General features: G+C 42.8%; 2 protein-coding genes and 2 pseudogenes across 4 annotated transcripts in view; 1 reads left to right on the forward strand and 3 right to left on the reverse strand.

The window, feature by feature from the left end:
* The window catches only part of phf2 (PHD finger protein 2), a 169,440-nt gene that overhangs the window by 72,900 nt on the left and 76,919 nt on the right, over positions 1 to 19,621 (forward strand). The window lies entirely within an intron of this gene.
* On the reverse strand, positions 367 to 4,857 carry LOC148328369 (uncharacterized). Its single transcript, XM_088309289.1, has 3 exons — positions 4,691 to 4,857; positions 4,038 to 4,597; positions 367 to 695 (listed from the first exon to the last, which is right to left on the reverse strand). Exons 1-2 carry the CDS (start codon positions 4,846 to 4,848, stop codon positions 4,111 to 4,113), a joined length of 645 nt encoding a protein of 214 aa, XP_088165415.1. The 5' UTR covers positions 4,849 to 4,857; the 3' UTR covers positions 367 to 695; positions 4,038 to 4,110.
* Positions 11,560 to 14,173, reverse strand: LOC148328370 (uncharacterized; annotated as a pseudogene).
* Positions 14,593 to 15,405, reverse strand: LOC148328371 (uncharacterized; annotated as a pseudogene).

The raw sequence follows: 19,621 nt of genomic DNA on the forward strand, positions 1-19,621 counted from the left end.
GTGGGCTGGGTTGTCCAGCATTGATGAGTATTGCCGTCATCCTCCTGCCCTCCACTGAGTCCACAGAGTCCAGGGAGCAGCCCAGGAGAAAGCTGGCCCTCCTCACTAGTTTGTCCAGTCTCTTTTTGTCCCGGCTCGAGATGCCTCCTGCCCAGGAGACCACTCCATAGAAAATAACAGATGAGTAACAGAAGTTCCTGAGGAGTGTCACCCGAACGCCAAAGGACCTCAGCCTCCTGACTAGGAAGAGTCTGCTCTGACCCTTCCAATAGAGAGCGTCTGTGTTGTCACTCCAGTCCAGTTTATTGTTCAAATGAAGACCCAGGTACTTGTAAGTTGAGACCCTCTCAACGTCTGTTCCCTGGATATTCACCGGTGCAGGTGAAGAGTGCCGACGCTTTCAGAAATCCACCACCAGCTCTATGGATTTCCCAGCATTCATTTGGAGGCGGTTCTGCTGACACCAGTCCACAAAACCCTGCGTAACCCCTCTGTACTCACTCCCCATCGTCTCCGTCAGTGATGAGGCCGACAATCGCAGTGTCATCAGAGAACTTCTGCAGGTGACAGGTTGTGGAATTGTATTCGTAGTCCGAGGTGTAGAGGGTGAACAAGAAGGGAGCCAGAACAGTTCCCTGCGGCGCTCCCGTGCTGCAGAGGAGCACGTCAGACACAAAGTCCTGTGTTCTCACGTACTGTGGCCGGTTTGTGAGGTAGTCGTAGCGCCATGTGAGTAGTAGTAGAAATAAACAAGAGAAACATTATTACAATTTTGTACACCAGAAATGACAGTAACATGCAGAAAAGTGTGTGAACACCAATATTACGTAATGCAGTGTTCTGATCAAAAAAAAGATATGTCCTACTATGGGCCTCCACACCTTTTCAAAAGCATCAGACCTCAGTTGTAACTTCACAGTAAGGGCCTCCATATCATAAACCTCCCTAAGCTTCTACTTCCACAGTGACACCTTGGGTGGCCGAGATTTCATCCAATTTATTGTCACATTTTTACTAGTTGCCATTAAGAGTATATGCAGCAGGTATTTTTGGTCTCTGTTGTAAACATCAGCTTCTGACGGAAGATCGAAAAGGAACTGTTTTGGTTTGAATAACAAATTCCCAGTGCTCCAACGATATCGCTCTTAACCTCCTTCCAATAAGGGAGCAATTTCGGGCAGAAATAATGTTGCATGTTTGGGAGACAGAGACCACCTCTGTTCTTCCAAAGAGTGAGTGTTTTAAGTCTTACCCTTGGTCTCTTGTTCTGCCATACAAATTTCGATAAAAGCTTGTCTAGCATGCGGAAGGCTGAAGACGGGACATTAACTGGGAGGGATTGGAACAGGAACAAGAGTCTGGGAAGCAGATTCATTTTAATGGCCTCTATTCTGCCCAATAGGGATAACGGTAGTAGTACATCCCATCTTTCCAATTCGTTTCTAAATGTCTCAAATAATTATAGTTTGCTTTATATAATCGTGAAAGTTGGGGGGTGAGCGTGCATCCCAAATACTTGAAGCCCTGATTATTTCTGCGGAAGGTCTCTATGTCATAGAGTTGACTAGGCCATGTCCCAGACACCATCATCACTTCTGATTTATTAGGATTGATTTTATAGCCAAACACTTGACCATAATCTTTAAAATTTTTCTTTAAGACTTTTCAACAGAGCGGGATTGAATGGGTTGTATTTTCAACAAATAATAGTATAATATGTAGTATAGTATATAGAATAATATGTCGTCGGCGTACAGCGCTATTTTGTGTTGGTGTCCGCCCTCATCATGTATTCCTTGTATAAGTGGATTTCTTCTGATCAATTCAGTGAGGGGTTCAATACTGAGAGCAAATAGTATAGGCGAAAGTGCGTCTCCCTGTCTTGTCCCCCTGCTCATCTTAAAGAAATCGGAATAATGTCCGTTAACGCTAACTCTCGACCGGGGATTCATATAAAACACCTGGATCCAACTCAAACAAGTTTCATTAAAGCCCATATGGATTAGTGTTTGGTTCAGAAATGTCCAATCCAGCCTGTCAAACGCTTTTTCGGCATCCAGGCTGAGAAATAATGATGGAGTCCTTCTGGCCGAGGCAATGGATTGCAGGTTGAGGGCCCGTCTAACATTGTCAGTACCATGTCGACCGGTAATAAACCCTGTCTGGTCTGAATTGATTAATTTCTGTGTGTATTTTTGTATTCTGTCTGCCAAATTAGAAGGCAAGATTTTTAAATCCTGACACAGCAAGCTTATAGTCCGATAACTCGTGCACTGAGAAGGGTCCTTTCCTTCTTTGTGTAAAACCGTTATGATTGCCTCGGAACAGGTTTTTGGGGGATCCCTAACATCTAAAGCAGGGGTCTCAAACTAAATTTACCTGGGGGCCACTAGAGGCAGACTCTGGGTGAGGCTGGGCCGCATCAGGTTTTCCGCAAGAAAAAAAAATAATCTAATCTTCTCAAATGTATTTATTTTTATTTTTTAACACAAAATAAGATTTAAAAATAAATAAGGAATTAATAAGAAAATAAATAAGGAAATAATAAAAAATTTAATCAGTAATAAATAATAATAATAATAATAATACTAATGAGTCAAATGTCTGTATTAACAGTTCTTTAATCTTCTTCTGAACATGAATTGTCCTGAACATGAGTGGAACATTCCTCAATCAAACCCCTACTAAAACATCGAAAAAAAATTACAATCCTACCCTCGTTTTAAAGCTGAAAATGTGCCCAACAATAATCCGCGGTTCAATTTTATCCACTGTGACCAGGTAATCCTACATTTTATAATTAGTCCCGTCTGTGCTAGTGCTGATGCAAAGCTCCGTCAGACTGCACATCCTGTTCGCGCATGGGTCTCCTGTCAATCAAATCAAAATCTTGTCAAATAGCAGAGATTTAAGCATAAACCATAGTTCTGGGATGAGTAGGCCTACTTCTGTAGTTATAAAGCTTTAATTACACTGTAATTAAAGCTTTATAACTACAGACTATATCATATCAAATTCGCGGGCCGCACGAACATTAAACTTTCATAATAAGGCGGGGGCCGCAAACTATCATCCCGCGGGCCGCAAATGGCCCGCGGGCCGCGAGTTTGAGACCCCTGATCTAAAGCATCGTTATACACCCGACACAGGATTGGGGCCAGCTCCCTTGCAAAAACTTTATAATGCTCCGCCGCGTACCCGTCGACCCCTGGGGAAGCATTGTTCTTTAACTTACTAATGCGATCTATTATTTCCTGTTCCGTTATGGGGGAGCACATAATCTCAGCCTCATCCTGTGACAGTTTATTCAATTGAGTCAAATCCAGAATTTTTGTTGTAATTTTTCCCCATTACTACTTGACCTTCATATAATGTTTTGTAATAATCAGCAAATGCTTCTGCCATTTGTTTCGTTGAGTGGTAGTTCTCTGTGTAACAGGATGTTTAATTTTGGGTACCCCTCGATTTGATTGGGCTTTCCTTAACTGAAAAGCCAATAGTCTACTCGCTTTATTCCTCGCTTTATTGTCAAAGTAATTTCTTTTCACAAATCGTAGCATTCCCTCTGCCCTGTATGTAAGTAGTTCGTCCAGCTTTTCCCTTTCCTGATTTAACAATTCTAAAGAGTCCTGGCCTCCCAACGTTTTGTGTTCCTTTTCCAGCCTCTTAATTCTTGCCTCCGATGCAAGTCGTTTCGCCTCTCTCTGTCTTTTTAATCTTGACGTGATTTGAATGATGTGTCCCTTCATAACCGCTTTGGCACCATCCCATGAAATAGATGGAGACACCGCTCCATGATCATTTAAGTCCAAATATTCATTCAGCCTTGCACATAGATCTTGTTGGACTTGAGGACTGTTTAATATTGAGACATTAAGTCTCCAGTATCGAAATTGTCTTTCTTGATCTAACTTTATTTTCATCACGACCGGGCTATGATCCGACAGAGTCATTGGTTCTATTTCGCATTCTATCATTTTATGTACATCAGCCTTTGAAACAAGGAACATATCAAGTCGAGCATAACTCCCATGTACCTGGGTCCTAATGTGAAGTCTCTGTCTCTGGGGTGGTGATATCGCCATGCATCAATCAAGCCAACTCCATCCATCATTCCCAGAACTGAGACCGATTTCTGGTTCGGGGTCCTTTCCCAGCAGGTAATCGGTAAACCTTTGAGTTCAATACACAATTATAATCACCCCCAACCTGTCGCGGTTCCCTGAACCGTGTGGGAAGGAAGGAGGACCCAAAGGCGACAGGTGAGGGGGAAACAGGGTTTATTGAGGAAGGGAGTTGGGGAGCGAGCTGGGGAGAATCCACCACCAGGCGAGCGTCGGCGTGGACAGCGTCGAGTGACGCCGACGTGCAGGTGTCGGAGTGGCAGTCACCGGGAACGGCAGATGGTCGTGCGTCGGAGCGGAGGGCGCCGGGTGGCACGGACGAGAGTGCGGCAGAGCGGGGCGCGCTGGGAGGCGAAGTCGGGCTGGCGAGGTAGCGGGAGGCACGGCGGAGCGGAGAGCGCTGGCGGGATGCGTGCCGGGCAGGATCTCGGAGGCGCTGGCGGGCTGAGCGGGACCAGACGGGTTCAGGTCGGCTAGACGGGGAAACAGGGAGAGCAGGGGTCAAGCAGGCACGAGAGCACGAAGAGTCAGGCGATCGGGAAGCAGGACGAGACATGAGCCAGTACCACGTGAGGTGACGAGATAATCCGGCGTCGGACTCCTGGCGTGGCTGGTCTTTATGCAGGGCGCTGATTGCCGGCAACGAGCTGCAGGTGCGCCGGAGCCGACGCCCACTTTCTCCGGAGGAGGGCCTGGCTGGGTGGATCGCGAACCTGTAAACCATCAGAACTGCCACGCCCTCTTCCCCGACCCGAACCGTCACACAACCACTATTATTCCTTCCCCTTCATCCGCCAGTTTGGCCGCCATATTCTTAAAGAAAATTGGACAGTCCTCATTTGGTGCGTATATGTTCAGAAAAGTGAACCTGTTCTGCCCAATTGTACCTACAACCATAATGTACCTGCCTTCCCTGTCTTTAATTACCTTCTCACAGTTAAAGAAAACATTCCCCCTGATTAAAATAGCAACTCCACCTTTTCTCCCTCTTTCGTGAGATGCGCCGTATGTTTGTTCCACCCAATCCCTGCTTAATTTCAAATGTTCTGCTTCGTTCAAATGAGTTTCTTGTAGCGTTGCAATTGAGCTTTTCATTTTTTTAAGTTGATTAAGTATTTTCTTTCTTTTAACCGGACTCCCCTGACCCTGAATATTGTAGCTAACCACAATCAAACCCTCCATAGAGTAGAGTTGTCAGTCCTTACTGTCAAAATACTTATAATACTCAGTTCCCTCGTAAGTACCTAACGCATTATCGGTTGTCAAGGAAATAACACAAAACAAAACAGAAAAGAAAAACACTTTCCAAACTAAAACATTCGAAATCAAACATATCAAACTGGCTTCCAAATCCTCAGCTGGTCTGTCTTGAAAAAAGAACAGTCCCCGGTGAAAACGGGCGGGGTGGTGGCGGAATCCCTCCGCGATAATGTCACAGTGTAAAGCAGTCTGCATCCGTTTGGCAGACCACTGCAGCCCGACGTTGGCTGAGTATGAACCTCTCATAGTCAATTACAGCTGACGCCACAACCCAAAACGACTCAATAACATTCTGTAGTTACAATCCAAACTCGGCATGAATATGAAAACAAAAACATAGTAATTTTGCATACCTACCTAGGTAGGCACGCACGCACGCACACAGACCCACATTCATGCACACATATGTATATATATATATGCACCCATACATACAATCTTACAAACATACATACACATGTACACTTACATAAACCCAGCTATATACATACACGCACACACATACTTACACTTACACACTTACACACATACATATATACATATCTACATACGTGTACATGTGCACACACACGTCTACCTAACCACCTACATACATGTACACAAACACATACACGCATATAATCACATACACTTACGTATGTGCTTACACATGTACATACATACACATGTACATACATACACGCACACGCACACGCAAATATAGTCCAACAACCCCCATCAGCAGGACGTTTATGAAAACGTTTAACTGTAAAAGGTGGTTTGTTACAAATCAGTGACAAAAGCTCTTACTTTTTTCATGATATGTTTAGTCCGTTTAACTCATTCACTACCAGCCGGGTAAAAAAAAAAAAAAATGGACCTTTGACGTCTTTAGCCGTCAATGGCAGTAAATGAGTTAAGGAAAGAAAAACCTGTAGTCTTCCTTCGTGAAAGTACTAACTTTACGGCCGCCGCGTCTGGAATCTCGATTCTCCCATCTGTGTTTAGCCAGCTCCCGCTCCACTTCATCCCGTTTGTCGATCCGGATCTGGATATCGAATCTCCTAAGCACCGGTGCAGCGTCCATCACGTTCTGTAAGGTTTTCTCCTCAGGATCCACCGTCATTCTCAGCCGCGCCGGGTACAAGCACCTTGCCTTGATATTTTTCTCCTTTAGCTGTTTCACGACGTATCTGACATGGGCGCGTTTTCTCTGCAGCTCCGTGGAATAGTCATTGTCAAAATAGATCGGTCTCTCATCCAGCTTCACTGTACGCTGTTTCCATGCATGTTGTAGGATCTGTTCCTTCACGTTGTAGTCCGCGAAATTTATCATGATCCAGCGAGGAGGATCACTTTCCTTAGGTTTCGACATCGGGGCCCTATGTGCCCGGTCAATTTTAATGTCCATCTCAGTTAGCGAGAATTCTGTCAGCACCTTTGGTAGCAGCTTTTTAACGAAAGCCACCATATCTATCCCCTCGCTTCCCTCGGGGACCTGGTATAGTCTCAAGTTTTGCCTCCTCGCTCGGTTTTGAAGGTCCTCGCATCTTTCCAAAAGTTCAGCTTCGCGGCGCAACAGAAATCCGATGGCTTTTCCATGGGCATCGGAGGTTTTTTCAGTGGTAGTTATTCGCTCCTCAGCTTCCATAACCCTCTTTTCCAGCTGCGTTAATTGTCTGCTCACGGCTTCGATTGAAGTTTCCAGTCGCGTTAATGATTCGTTTGTTTGGCCTTTGAACTCCTTCATATCCATCCTCATCAGTGAAATGTCTTCCCGTATGTCTCGATTTGACTGGACGATAGTCTGTAACATCTCCTCCATGTTTTTCGTCGCATGTATAGCACCTTTGCTAGCGCTAGCCGCCGCAAGCTTAGCAGTCTTGTTAGCCTCAGCCTTTTCCGGCGATTTTTCCTACCCGTCTTTGGTCCTAAATTGGTATCTTGCAAGTCTATTGCTAGTTCCAGTGGGCATGTTTTTGCCGAGTATTATTCTAAAGTCGTTTAATGGGACGGGTTAGTCAGCAGAGCTCGAACTTTTGCGTCTCACTCAAACATGGAGATGCCGGAAGTCCTATTGTATCAGTTTTAAGTTGTTATAACACAAAGAGTGATCCCCCCACCCCCACAAGAACCATTGACTGTTGTTTGAAAGTGCATGAAGTTCATTAAGTTGCCAAACCCTGGTCTAGAGTTCTACTACTGTTTATTTCTTTAAATTGCATTCCATACTGACTTGCCAAAATTATCCAACTAAGTCACACTGTGGAACAATGGCTTTACTATACAATAATACAATAAAATAATATAATACAATAAGAGTAAACTACGGGATAACTTATGTGCATTTACTCTTAACAGTTACCATCTTAATTGTCTTTATTATTAATTTGTATATTCCATATTTTCATGACCATAGGACGCACCGTATTAAATGGCACAGTCTCAGTTGCAGGTGTTATTTCTGTATTTCACAGAAAAATAGGCCGGACCATATTATTGGGCGCAGGCATGTCAAAACATACCTTAGCTTAGCTTGCATGCTAAAACGAAAGCTAACATGGATTCTAGCGTTTGAACAAGGCAGCAGGACCAAAACTAAGTTTGATTGAAATTCATTGAAGTGTCCAGTAATGTACTCACATTATCAAAGTCCTCCTCTTTTGAACACGGCATTGACACATACAATACAATACAATAAATTTGTATTTATGTAGCGCATTTCACAACAGATGGAGCTGTAACAAAGCCCTTGGCAGGTAATTCGAACATAAATCAAAACACAGAAACACATTTACAATAGATGTCAGAATAATAGCAGAACAGCAAGAGTCTCAAGTTGAATCTGAAACTAAAGAATGAAAATGTCTCTTCAAATGGGTTTCAAATATGGACAGAGAGGGGGCTTGCCTCGCATTTAATGTCAAGTCAAGTCAAGTCAATTTTATTTGTATAGCCCTTAATCACAGACAGTCTCAAAGGGCTTTACATAGCCACAATCGACATCCCCGATCTTAACCCCCAGGAGGGCAAGGAAAAACTCACAAAACCTCATTAGGGGAAAAGTGAGAAACCTTGAGAAGGGACCACAGATGGAGGAATCCCCCTTCCAGGATGACCAGGCTGCAATGGATGCCAACTGGGCAACATTTGACACATACAATGATGCTATGCAATAATAGATGAGATAATATAAGAGTCAATTGAATGAAGTGCTGCAGGAAGATGACTTCAGTGGAGTGGGTCCTCATCCAGGGCCGTAATATCCATGGCAGCATATCCGAAGATGAGCCTTCGATCTTGTACCGGTCAGTTGGTGTAAATTCAGTACAGCCACTTCCAAGTGAATCGCCATCACCTAATTCGGGGAATTGGGAACAGAAAAGAAAGAACAGAAATAGCAAACAGGCGAACAAGTAGTTCAATGAAGTGCTGAAATATAAGGAAATCAGAAAAGGCGCTGCATGAAGACGACTTCGGCAGAGCAGGTCCCTTCCCGGTTCGTCAGTGCCGTAATCTTCAAAGCATGTCCCCATCACCTAATTCCCAAGCAGGGGAAGGAGGGGGCAGAAAAGAGAAGAAGCGGCAGTAAACAGGCCAACAAATAATTAAATTAGATGCTAAAGTATATAAATAAATTGATCAAATGTCGCGCTGCAGGAAGACGACATCACTGGAACAGGTGCATGCCCAGTTGGTCAATGCCTTAAACTTCCTAGTGGGTCACCGTCACCTAATCCCCCAGCCGGGGGAAAAGGGGGCAGAAAAGAAAACAAAAGAAAAAAAAGCGGCAGTAAACAGGCCAACAAATATTTCAGCTAAATGCACAAGAGTATAAATGCGTCTTTAATAGTGTTTTGAACATTTCTACTGAGGTGGCGCCTCTAATATCTGAGGGAAGTGCATTCCAAAGCATTGGTGCCCGAATAGAGAACGCTCTAGAACCTGCGGACTTCTTTTTGGCTCGCGGGATCACTAAAAGACCAGCATTTTGTGAGCGAAGGTTTCGGGACGGAACATATGGTACCACGAGGTCAACGAGATAAGAAGGTGCACTTAGGAACAGTAATCGTGCATTTGTTACATCTAGGCTAGATTACTGCAATGCACTTTACTTTGGAACGCCTCCAACTGGTCAAAAATGCTGCCGCTCGCCTTTTAACTGGCGCTCGGAAGACAGATCCCATCACCCCAATCTTAGCGTCTCTTCACTGGCTCCCGGTGCATTTTAGAGTTCGCTTCAAGATATTTCTGTTTGTCTTCAAATCTTTAAATGGCCTCGTCCCAGCGTACCTCTCTGAGCTCCTCCACCCCTACGCACTTGTTCTCTGCCTCAGGTATGTGGACCAAATGCTGCTGGAGGTGCCAAGGACTAGGCAGAGCCTCAGGGGGGATCGTGCCTTTTCTGTTGCTGGTCCTTCCCTATGGAATGAGCTTCCATTAAATGTTAGGCAAGCCCCCTCTCTGTCCATCCCGTTTGAAGACACATTTTTATTCTTTAGCTTTTGATTCAACATGAGTCTGTTGCTGTTCTGCTATTTTTCTGGCATCTATTGTAAATGTGTTTATGTGTTTTAATTTATGTTCTCATTACCTTCCGTGGCTCTGCTCCCCAGCTTTGGGACTCTCTGTCACCTTCCCTCTGCAACTCACTCTCACTTACCACCTTCAAATCCAAACTCAAAACTCACCTATTTATGATCGCCTACTCATTGTGACAGCACTGTCATTCCATTTATCTTAGTATTTATTGTTAATTTTTCATCACATTTTCTTACTTTGTATAATTCTGTTTATACTGCACTTTATTGATGTACAGTGTTCTCAAAAGGTGTTTCCAAATTTGATGTATTATTATTATTATTATTATTATTATTGTTATTGTAATTGTTATTGTTATCGTTATCATTATCATTATTATTAACCCAATATAAAACCTGTGGCCGGATCTTTGCAGGAACATTGCCGTCCAATGGAGCGATATTAAGAGTAGTGGATGAAACTGTCCAAACAACATTGCGTAAATGACTTTGCTGGCTTTTCAAAGTGATTGGAAGCTGTTATTGCTGCCAAATGAGCTGCAACCAAGTACTGACAATGACTTGGTGTGAATACTTTTGAAACAATGAAACAGACTTATGCAATTTATCTATAGTACAGTGCAAGTCAAGTCAATTTTATTTGTATAGCCCTAAATCACAGTCTCAAAGGGCTTTACATAACCACAATCGACATCCACTGATCGTAACCCCCAGCAGGGCAAGGAAAAACTCAAATCCCCATTAGGGGAAAGGTGAGAAACCATGAGAAGGGACAACAGATGGGGGGAATCCCCCTTCCAGGATGACCAGGCTGCAATGGATGCCAAGTGGGCAACATTTGACACATAAAATGATGCTATACAATGTTAGCTGAGATCATGTGAGAGTGAATCAAATGAAGTGCTTTAGGAAGATGACTTCAGTGGAGCGGGTCCTCGTCCAGGGCCGTAATCTCCATGGCAGCACCTCCAAGGATGAGCCTTCGATCTTGTACCGACCGATCAGTTGGTGTAATATCAGAACAGCCACTTCCAAGTGAATCACCATCACCTAATTCCCATGCCGGTGAACTGGGAACAGAAATAAAAGAACAGAAGTAGTAAACAGGCCAACAAGTAGTTCAACAAAGTGCTGAAATATAAGTAAATCAGATGAGACGCTGCATGAGGACTTCGGCAGAGCAGGTCCCTCCCCGGTTGGTCAGTGCCGTAATCTTCATAGCAGCTCACCATCACCTAATTCCCAAGCAGGGGAAGAGGGGGCAGAAAAGAGAAGAAGTGGCAGTAAACAAGCCAACGAATAATTCGATTAAATGCAAAAGTATATAAATAAATTGATCAAATGACGCGCTGCAGGAAGACGACATCAGTGGAACAGGTGCCTGCCCAGTTGGTCAATGCCTTAAAGTTCCTAGTGGCTCACCGTCACCTAATCCTCCAGCTGGGGGAGAGGAGGCAGAAAAGAGAAGTGGCAGTAAACAGGCCAACAAATAGTTCGACTAAATGCACAAGTGCATAAATGCATCTTTAATAGTGTTTTGAACATTTCTACTGAGGTGGCGCCTCTAATATCTGTGGGTAGTGCATTCCATAGCATTGGTGCCCGAATAGAGAACGCTCAAGAACCTGCGGACTTCTTTTTGGGCCTCGGGATCACTAAAAAAAAAACCCAGCATTTTCTGAGTGAAGGTTTTGGGACGGAACATATGGTTCCACGAGGTCAACGAGAGAGGAATGTGCTAGGCCGTGCAATATTTTATAGGTAAGTAGCAAAACTTTAAAATCACATCTTAAGTGGACCGGAAGCCAATGTAACTTGGCCAGGATCGGGGTAATATGATGGAACTTTCTCGTCCTAGTCAGGAGTCTAGCTGCTGCATTTTGAACGAACTGCAGACTTTTAATACTAGACATGGGGAGACCCGAGAGCAAAACGTTACAATAATTGAGACGAGACGTAACAAACGCATGGATTAAGTTTTCTGCATCACTAGTTGATAGAATTGGACGAATTTTAGCAATATTACGCAGATGAAAAAACACAGTTCTAGTAATATTTTTAATGTGCATTTGAAACTACATAGTTGCATCAAATATAACACCGAGATTTTTTGTTGAATCCCTTTGGGCAATATTAAATTTATTGATACTCAGAGTGGTGTCGTTGAAAAAGTGCTGAGGACGTGCTGGTCCAATGATCTGCATCTCAGTTTTATCTGAGTTAAGACGCCAAAAATTGAAAGACAGCCATTGTTTATTTTCAGCAAGGCATGCCTCTAATTTATAGCAATCACGCAAATTCGTTATGTTGAGCAGCATATATAATTGTGTATCATCAGCATAACAATGAAAACTAATATTATATTTACGTATAATATCACCAAGCGGTAGCATGTAGATGCTAAACAATAGAGGTCCAAGTACCGATCCCTGCGGAACTCTCCGAGAGATACGAATTAAACCAAGAAAGCGCTGAGCCTGAAATGCCAACATACGTTTCAAGGCGTTTTAATAATATGTTATGATCAACGGTGTCAAAAGCGGCGCTAAGATTGAGTAAGAGTAATATTGATGAGGCGTCGGCGTCCATAGCTATGCGAAGATCATTAGTAACTTTAGCAAGGGCCATCTCAGTAGTAAAAGTAAAACCTGATTGGAAAGGTTCAATTTGATTATTAGCAGTCATATATTCATTAAGTTGTTGTGCTCCGACTTTTTCAAGAATTTTTGCAATAAACGGAACATTTGAAACCGGCCTATAGTTGTTGAGACTCTCTGGGTCGAGGTTTGGTTGCTTAAGTAGCGGTCAGATAACGGCGGTCCTAAAAGCTGCTGGTACAATACCCGTGTTAAGTGATAGATTAATTATATTTAAAACGGTCCTGGGGTCGTAAACAGTTTCTGTAATTAGTTTGCCAGGAAGCGGATTGAGCACACAAGTTGTCGGTTTTGCCGCACTAATCAATTTTGTTCGGCTTTCAAGAGATACTTTTTTAAATTGAGATACGGTTATCGGACAGTTATCAGCCCTAATATCCCTATTAACACCATTAATCGCGGAATTCAACGGAATTTTAAGAACAGAGTCTTTAATCTCATTACGATTGCTCTCAATCTTCTGAGTAAAGAATTGCATGAAATCGTGAGCTGAATAGGAAGAGCTATCCGAGGTTGGTTGCTGTTGTGTTAGCATTGCTACGGTATCAAATAAATATTTCGGGTTGTTTTTATGTAAGACACTTAATCTCGAGAAATAATTAGTTTTGGCTAAATCGAGTGCTTCCTTGTATCTTAGTAAACTATCGCACCATGCCTGACGGAAAACCTCAAGTTTGGTCGCACGCCATATGCGCTCAAGCTTCCTACATGATAGTTTAAGTACGCGCATTTCCTCTGTAAACCACTGAGTAAGCCTCTTTGTATGAGTTTTAGTTTTTAAAGGTGCTACGGAGTCAAGCGCATTTAACAGAGCGACATTAAAGTTGTTTGTGAGATCATCAATCGTACCAATATAATTAGGAAAAGAAGCGGTTTCTAAAGGGAGTAGCTCAGAGAGCGCAGCGGTGGTTGAGGAGCTAATGTTGCGGCTGCTATAGCTTTGATTATGGTCAGAACGATGGCAATGAGCCAAGACTTCAAATTTAATCAAGTAATGGTCAGATTTAGCAGTAGTATAAGGTAATACAATTATTTTTGAGGATGCTTAGCCTCGGGTTAATACCAAATCGAACGTATTACCATTTGTATGCGTCGCTTCATCTATTATTTGCGTGAAATCAAACGTATCAATTATTGTCTGAAACGCCACGGTAAGTGGTTCCGACGGGAGATTCATATGAATGTTGAAGTCGCCCATGAAAGGATATTATCCGCGTGAATTACCGCAAGTATCAGCCACAAATTCAGAAAATTCATCTAAAAAGCCCGAGTACAATCCAGGGCGAAGGTGAAGAACGGCAAGAAAAAAAGGCAGCGCGGCTGTGGATCGCATAATGAGAACTTCAAATGTTTTAAAGTAATTGCTAGAACGAGGACTAAATTTTAGATTAGATTCGGAAATGAGGGCTACACCCCCGCCTTTCTTTTGAGGGCGCGCAACATGTGAGCTCACGAAGTTTGAAGGCAAGGCCTCATTTAGCGGTAAAAACTGATTCGGTTTTAACCAGGTCTCGCAAAGACCAATCACATTAAGATTATGGTCTCTAATAAGGTCATTAACTAACAGGGCTTTTGATGAAAGCAATCTGATATTTAAAAAACCGAGTTTCAATAAAATAGGTACATCTAAATTATTCCGTGCGACAGGACTCCTGGTCATAATATTAATAAGATTGCGTTGCCTAGGTCCCGAATTGTACTTCGAGCAACTATAAACGCGGCGAGAAATTACGACGATCGGATCCGATAGTTATTTTTCAGCTTTCGAGTGCTATCATTTTGAGAGAACGCCTCGTCGTCGATAGGACCGACCGAGGAGGAATGCTTAAACCCATCATGTATTGCCACCTCAGTAGAAATTGTATCAGTATGTGATGCAACAGCGTATGTTGTGAAGCGCTCTAATCTAGAAGAAAAGCTATGTGTGTTGTCTAAGTCTAGCATAGCGCTAGTTAGCTCTAGCCTTACAGACTCCATACCCTCCCTTACAGGCTCACTATTCGCCTGCAACCCGACCTCTGATATGAACAGTCATAGAAGGCTCAAACAATCATCTATGTTTCTAGAAAGAGTGATGGCGCCTTCCCAGTTAGGGTGAAGGCCGTCCATCTTCAGCAGGTCAGGTCGGCCCCAAAAAGAAGGCCAATTATCTACAAACTGCAGTCCCTGCTCAATACAAAAGCTAGCCAGCCACCGATTAAGCGAGAATAATCTGTTAAACCTCTCATCATTGCCTCTCGCAGGCAGGGGGCCCGAGACAATTACTCGATGCCGACTCATCTTTCTGGCCATATCACAAGTCCTTGCTATGTTTTTCTTTGTGATCTCTGATTGCCTCATCCTAGTATCATTGGAGCCGACGTGTATCACTATATCTGAATAGCTAGCGTTGCTTGCACTACGCTGGTGTCTAGGTCTCTTGCGTGCTAGCTCCATAAGATTAGCTTCAATGTCGGGTGCTCTGGCCCCAGGAATACACATTACTGTGGCTAGATTTTCAAGCCTAATGTTGTGGGTAATGGAGTCACCTATCACTAAAGGGCGGGGCCAGAAGACCGAGGTGGAATGTCTTAATAGGCTCACCGCGATTAGCAAACCATTTACGGCCAATGCTAACCGCACTAGCAGGTTGGCTACAACCCATGCTAACAGTTGTGTCCGCCACATTTACGCTTACCACATTTTTCTGCTCTAGCTGGCGGACACGTCCCTCGAGCAGGGAAAGTCTTTCCATGAGAAGGGTGCAAGTGTTGCATGTGGTGGTGCACGAAACCATAGTTGCGTTTACTCGCCCGGTGGATGAAAGCGGATGAACAGATGAGCAGCCGAGGACAGGTGCGCGCGTCTCCTTCCCAATCCACCCATGTATGCACTTATAACAAAATATTTTTTAGATGGTTGTCTTTGCGCTATTTCCTTTCCTGAAAAGAGGTGAAACACCCCTTTCCTTTGTTCTATGCCGCAAATTTGAGTGTTGCTCATTGGTATTAATACTTTTGCAACCCACTGTACAGACGTAAGTGGAACTTAAAACTAAACTTTGCAAAACAAAAGCCATTCATCAACAACACCTAGAAACACAGCCAGCTTCTCTGGGCCCGAGCCCATCTGAGACTGGTCTGATGCAAAGTGGAAAAGTATTCTGTGGTCTGACAAGTCCACATTTCAAATTGTTTTGGGAAATTGTGGACGTTGTGTCTTCTCGGCCAAAAAGGAAAATAACCATCGGAACTGTTATAGACGCAAGTTATGAATTTATATAAACATAATCTGTGACGGTATGGGTATTAATACCAATGGCATGGGTGATTTATACACCTGTTAAAGCACCATTACTGCTGAAAGGTACAGGTTTTGGAGAAACATGCTGCCATCCAAGCAATGTCATTTTCCTGGACACCCCTGCTTATTTCATCAAGACAATTCCAAACAGCATTCTGCACGCGTCGTAGTAAAACAGTGTGGGTAATGGAATGGCCTGCCTGCAGACCAGACCTGTCTCCGGTTGAAAATGTCTGCCGCATTATGTAGTGTAAAATAGGACAGAGGAGATCTCGGACTGTTAACTGTTGCTACACACGTCACGGTGATGATAGGTATACCTTCCTGATCCACTACCCTTCACATTTAAATTGTGACATATTTTGCAAGTGGATCTCCATGGAATTCACGTCTTATGAAAACTCCCTGATCCAGAAATCAGGACGTCCCTTAGACTTCACAGAATCATGCCTCTCGGTGGTTGCACAGATATTTTCAGGTCAGATGTCTGGATGGCAGAATTGCGGCACCATGACTATGTGCAAGAAAGGCTTGCAAGAATTGACTTAAGTGAAAATATTCTCGATGAAGAGTAAATTTCACATACCTGTATTTACAAGTTAGGTGACTACTGAAGGTAATTGTTTCTACTGGATTGTATTTAGGGGTATCTGTGATCAATACAAATGTGCATTGCACTTTTTCGAAGAGATAGGCACTCTACCCTTCTTTGCCAGTCCACAACCTGGGCACCCTTCTGTAATCGTCCCTCCGTCCTTATTAATAAAATAATTGTCCTGTTTCCCCGTCCGTCCTGTGTCCTTTCATTTACCATTACCTGCTTCAGATGAATAGCATGGGTCTCCACTTTATTAAATGGGATATTATATATACAGTACGGAACCATATTTTCATTGTCCAATATATCCGTATAACAGAATTTCCTTATGTGGGACACAACTATGGTACATGTGTGAAGTGTGCTGACACAGCACTCTTCCTCACGCATGCACACACACACACACTCGTCACACACAAGCTTGTCACAATGCCCGCAAGACCTGAGTGAACGTGCATGTTAACAAAATACAGCTTTTTTTTTGTTTTGTTTTTAAGCCAGCCTTGGGAAGCTTACTCTATGCACATAGGTAGCGCAATTGAGCTAGCCTTCTCTCTAATTATCAGTCCAGGTAGGTTGAAGTTTTCAGCACGACAACAATTAAAGCATTCCAGGACACGTTCATTCACGCTGCTGTACTTCGTCCGTCAAGCCGCACGCAATTTCCTCTGAGCAGGTAAACTGACGGAATCGTACTGAGCCAGAATCAATTCCTTGTTTTTTTACTTTGTATCCTGCTTCGCTTAATCAGATGCATTTCATTCTCTCTTCCACGGTCATTACCGATCTATGATATATAGACGTAAATGTAAATGAATGGATTTTAAATCTTTCGCAATTTCAGTAAAAATCATGCCAAATTCACACCGTTTTGTATCCGATAATGGCAGAGCGGTCAAAGTTTTTCCATTCTATGGCGCAGGAACTGCTTGAGTTTTTGCTACTGCATGCTTCGCTATGCTATGCCGGAATTTCCGTTGTGAGGAATCGATCGTGAATGTAATATAGTCGTGAAAAATTTAATGCATACTTTTTTTTTCCGGGTGAGGGTATTTTCGTTTGACAGAGGTCCGTAGGTGGGAATACTTACTGTATTATAAACACAGAGCGACGATTTTTACCCCCAATCAATGCTGAACGCAGCTATAGTGATAGTGTACCGGAACCTTTATTTATTGCACTTCATCGCTTTGCTCAAATTAAAACGCGACTTAAGCTGTTTCTTTTGGCTCTCAATTTCTTCTTCACACAGACGCCCGTATCGGTTCTGTTTTTGTCCACTCGCTCCCTTGCTTTCTCTCTCTCTCTCCCCCTCTCACTCTGTTGAACTCTCAGAAGGACTGGATCACACTACAGCGTTGCAAAATTTTCGAGTGCAAATATTTTAATTCTATACCGATTAAGGACGAGTAAAGGTGTAGACGAAAACCCACTTTTGGCCTTACTTAGTCTGTCCTTTTTAAAAAAAACTTCTTGTCCTCTGTCCTCCATCACAAACATGGGCATCCATCCTGGACTTCTTTGGTTTTCAGATTTATTTTTGCTTATATTTGTTCCACTTTACTTTTGTATGCTACTTTGTGTTAGTTTCTCAGATAAAATGTGCTCAAGTTTGTGATTGTAAGGTCACAAATATGTGAAAACGTTCAAAGGATATGAATACTTTTTCAAGGCACCTTAATCTTGACATCGCATTGACCTAAAGTACTGTATTATGTGGATCTGGCTATTACATTGTAATTTATTTAAAAGGGGAGTTAGTTTGTGATTTAAAAACAAAAATAACGCTTTTTGTCAAGTATGTTAAAACTTTAATGACCTGGCAGTAGAATATTATTAAAATGATCTTTTGAGAAATCATCTCTTCATGGCTCCTATTTATGCCTCCAATTCTATTTTTAATTATTATTTTCAAACTTGTCTTGTCGAAAAGCCTATTGTAGTAGTAGAAAGTTATTACACTCCGGTTAACAATGTAAATGAAAAAGAAGAAATTGGACAGCTCATCAAACAAATTGTAAACATACCGTATTTTTGTGACCTTAAGGCGCACTTTAAAACAAACCCCAAATGCAACGCGTCCATTGTATAGACTGAGAAACTCTCTCGACCACTGGGCATGATCCCCTTGAGGTATTTCAGACTGCATGTTAGCACACCCTGCTGGCCAAAGTCTGATACATCTATGCTTCAAATTGACTGTGACAAATCTGTTACAGTAATACCCTGGTTATCGCGGTTAATGGGGACCGAGACCACCCGCGAAAACTGAAAATCCGCGAAGTCAAAAAAAAACAAAAAACACCGCGTATATATATATATACTTCGCACCTATATATATATATATATATATATATATATATATATATATATATATATATATATATATATATATATACTGGTAGAGAGAGAGAGAGTGAAATTCATGTTATAACAAAAAAACTAATATTATTAAAACTTATTTTTTTATTCCCCAGCCATTATTTTTGTATTTATTCAATTACTTCTTTTTGTATTTATTTAATTACTTCGACTTTTACCTGCTGGTACGCCGTCCGGTGTGCCCTGTGAATGTTATGATCCTCCAGCAGAACTGGAGGGTTGAACAGGACTCTCCAAACGCAGACACGGGAAAAAAGGTGGTGATACAATGATAGTGTAGCGACTTTGTAAATAGTTCAAGGGTTCTGTGTTTTCCTCTTTTCTGTGGAGGCTGTGAAGGCAGCAGGGGAGTGAACGTTATGTTGTTGTCGTTGTGTTGCTCTCTCTGTGATCGGCGTGGTTGCGGCCAACAGCAGCCGTTTTTGGCTTAATAATAAAAGCGTTCGCTGATGGACAAATTGGCCTGATTTATTCTACAACGTTACAATATTTATTATAATCACAATATAGTCAGTGTAATCAGCGCGTCTCGCAGCAGCTGATGGCATGGCGCGAGATGATCGCTGGAGGAACGCCCACACAGCTGAAAAAACAAAAACACACGCGGCATGACAGGCACGGATCATGACAGTGAAATGAAAGGTGGCATTCTTCATTTATTTATTTATTCATTTATTCATTCATAACTGACAGCCTCGCTCTCTGCCGTTGCCCGGGCGGAAGGTGCTCCTATTCGGCTTAACTACCACGCACGCCGGCCGGTCTCCTTCGGAGCTCACGCACGGTCCCGAACGAAGC

This window comes from Idiotropiscis lumnitzeri, chromosome 11, assembly GCF_059441095.1.
Source record: "Idiotropiscis lumnitzeri isolate Australia: NSW breed Sydney's pygmy pipehorse chromosome 11, RoL_Ilum_1.0, whole genome shotgun sequence".
In the NCBI taxonomy this organism is placed as follows: domain Eukaryota; kingdom Metazoa; phylum Chordata; class Actinopteri; order Syngnathiformes; family Syngnathidae; genus Idiotropiscis; species Idiotropiscis lumnitzeri.

What these genes read in the sequence shown, in the direction of transcription:
- LOC148328369 (XM_088309289.1), bottom strand. Translation starts at nt 4,848, where the DNA reads ATGGTTTACAGGTTCGCGATCCACCCAGCCAGGCCCTCCTCCGGAGAA. An exon ending in TTATCTCGTCACCTCACGTG is followed by an intron (nt 4,598 to 4,690) that starts GTACTGGCTCAT and finishes TTCCCCGTCTAG; the next exon opens with CCGACCTGAACCCGTCTGGT.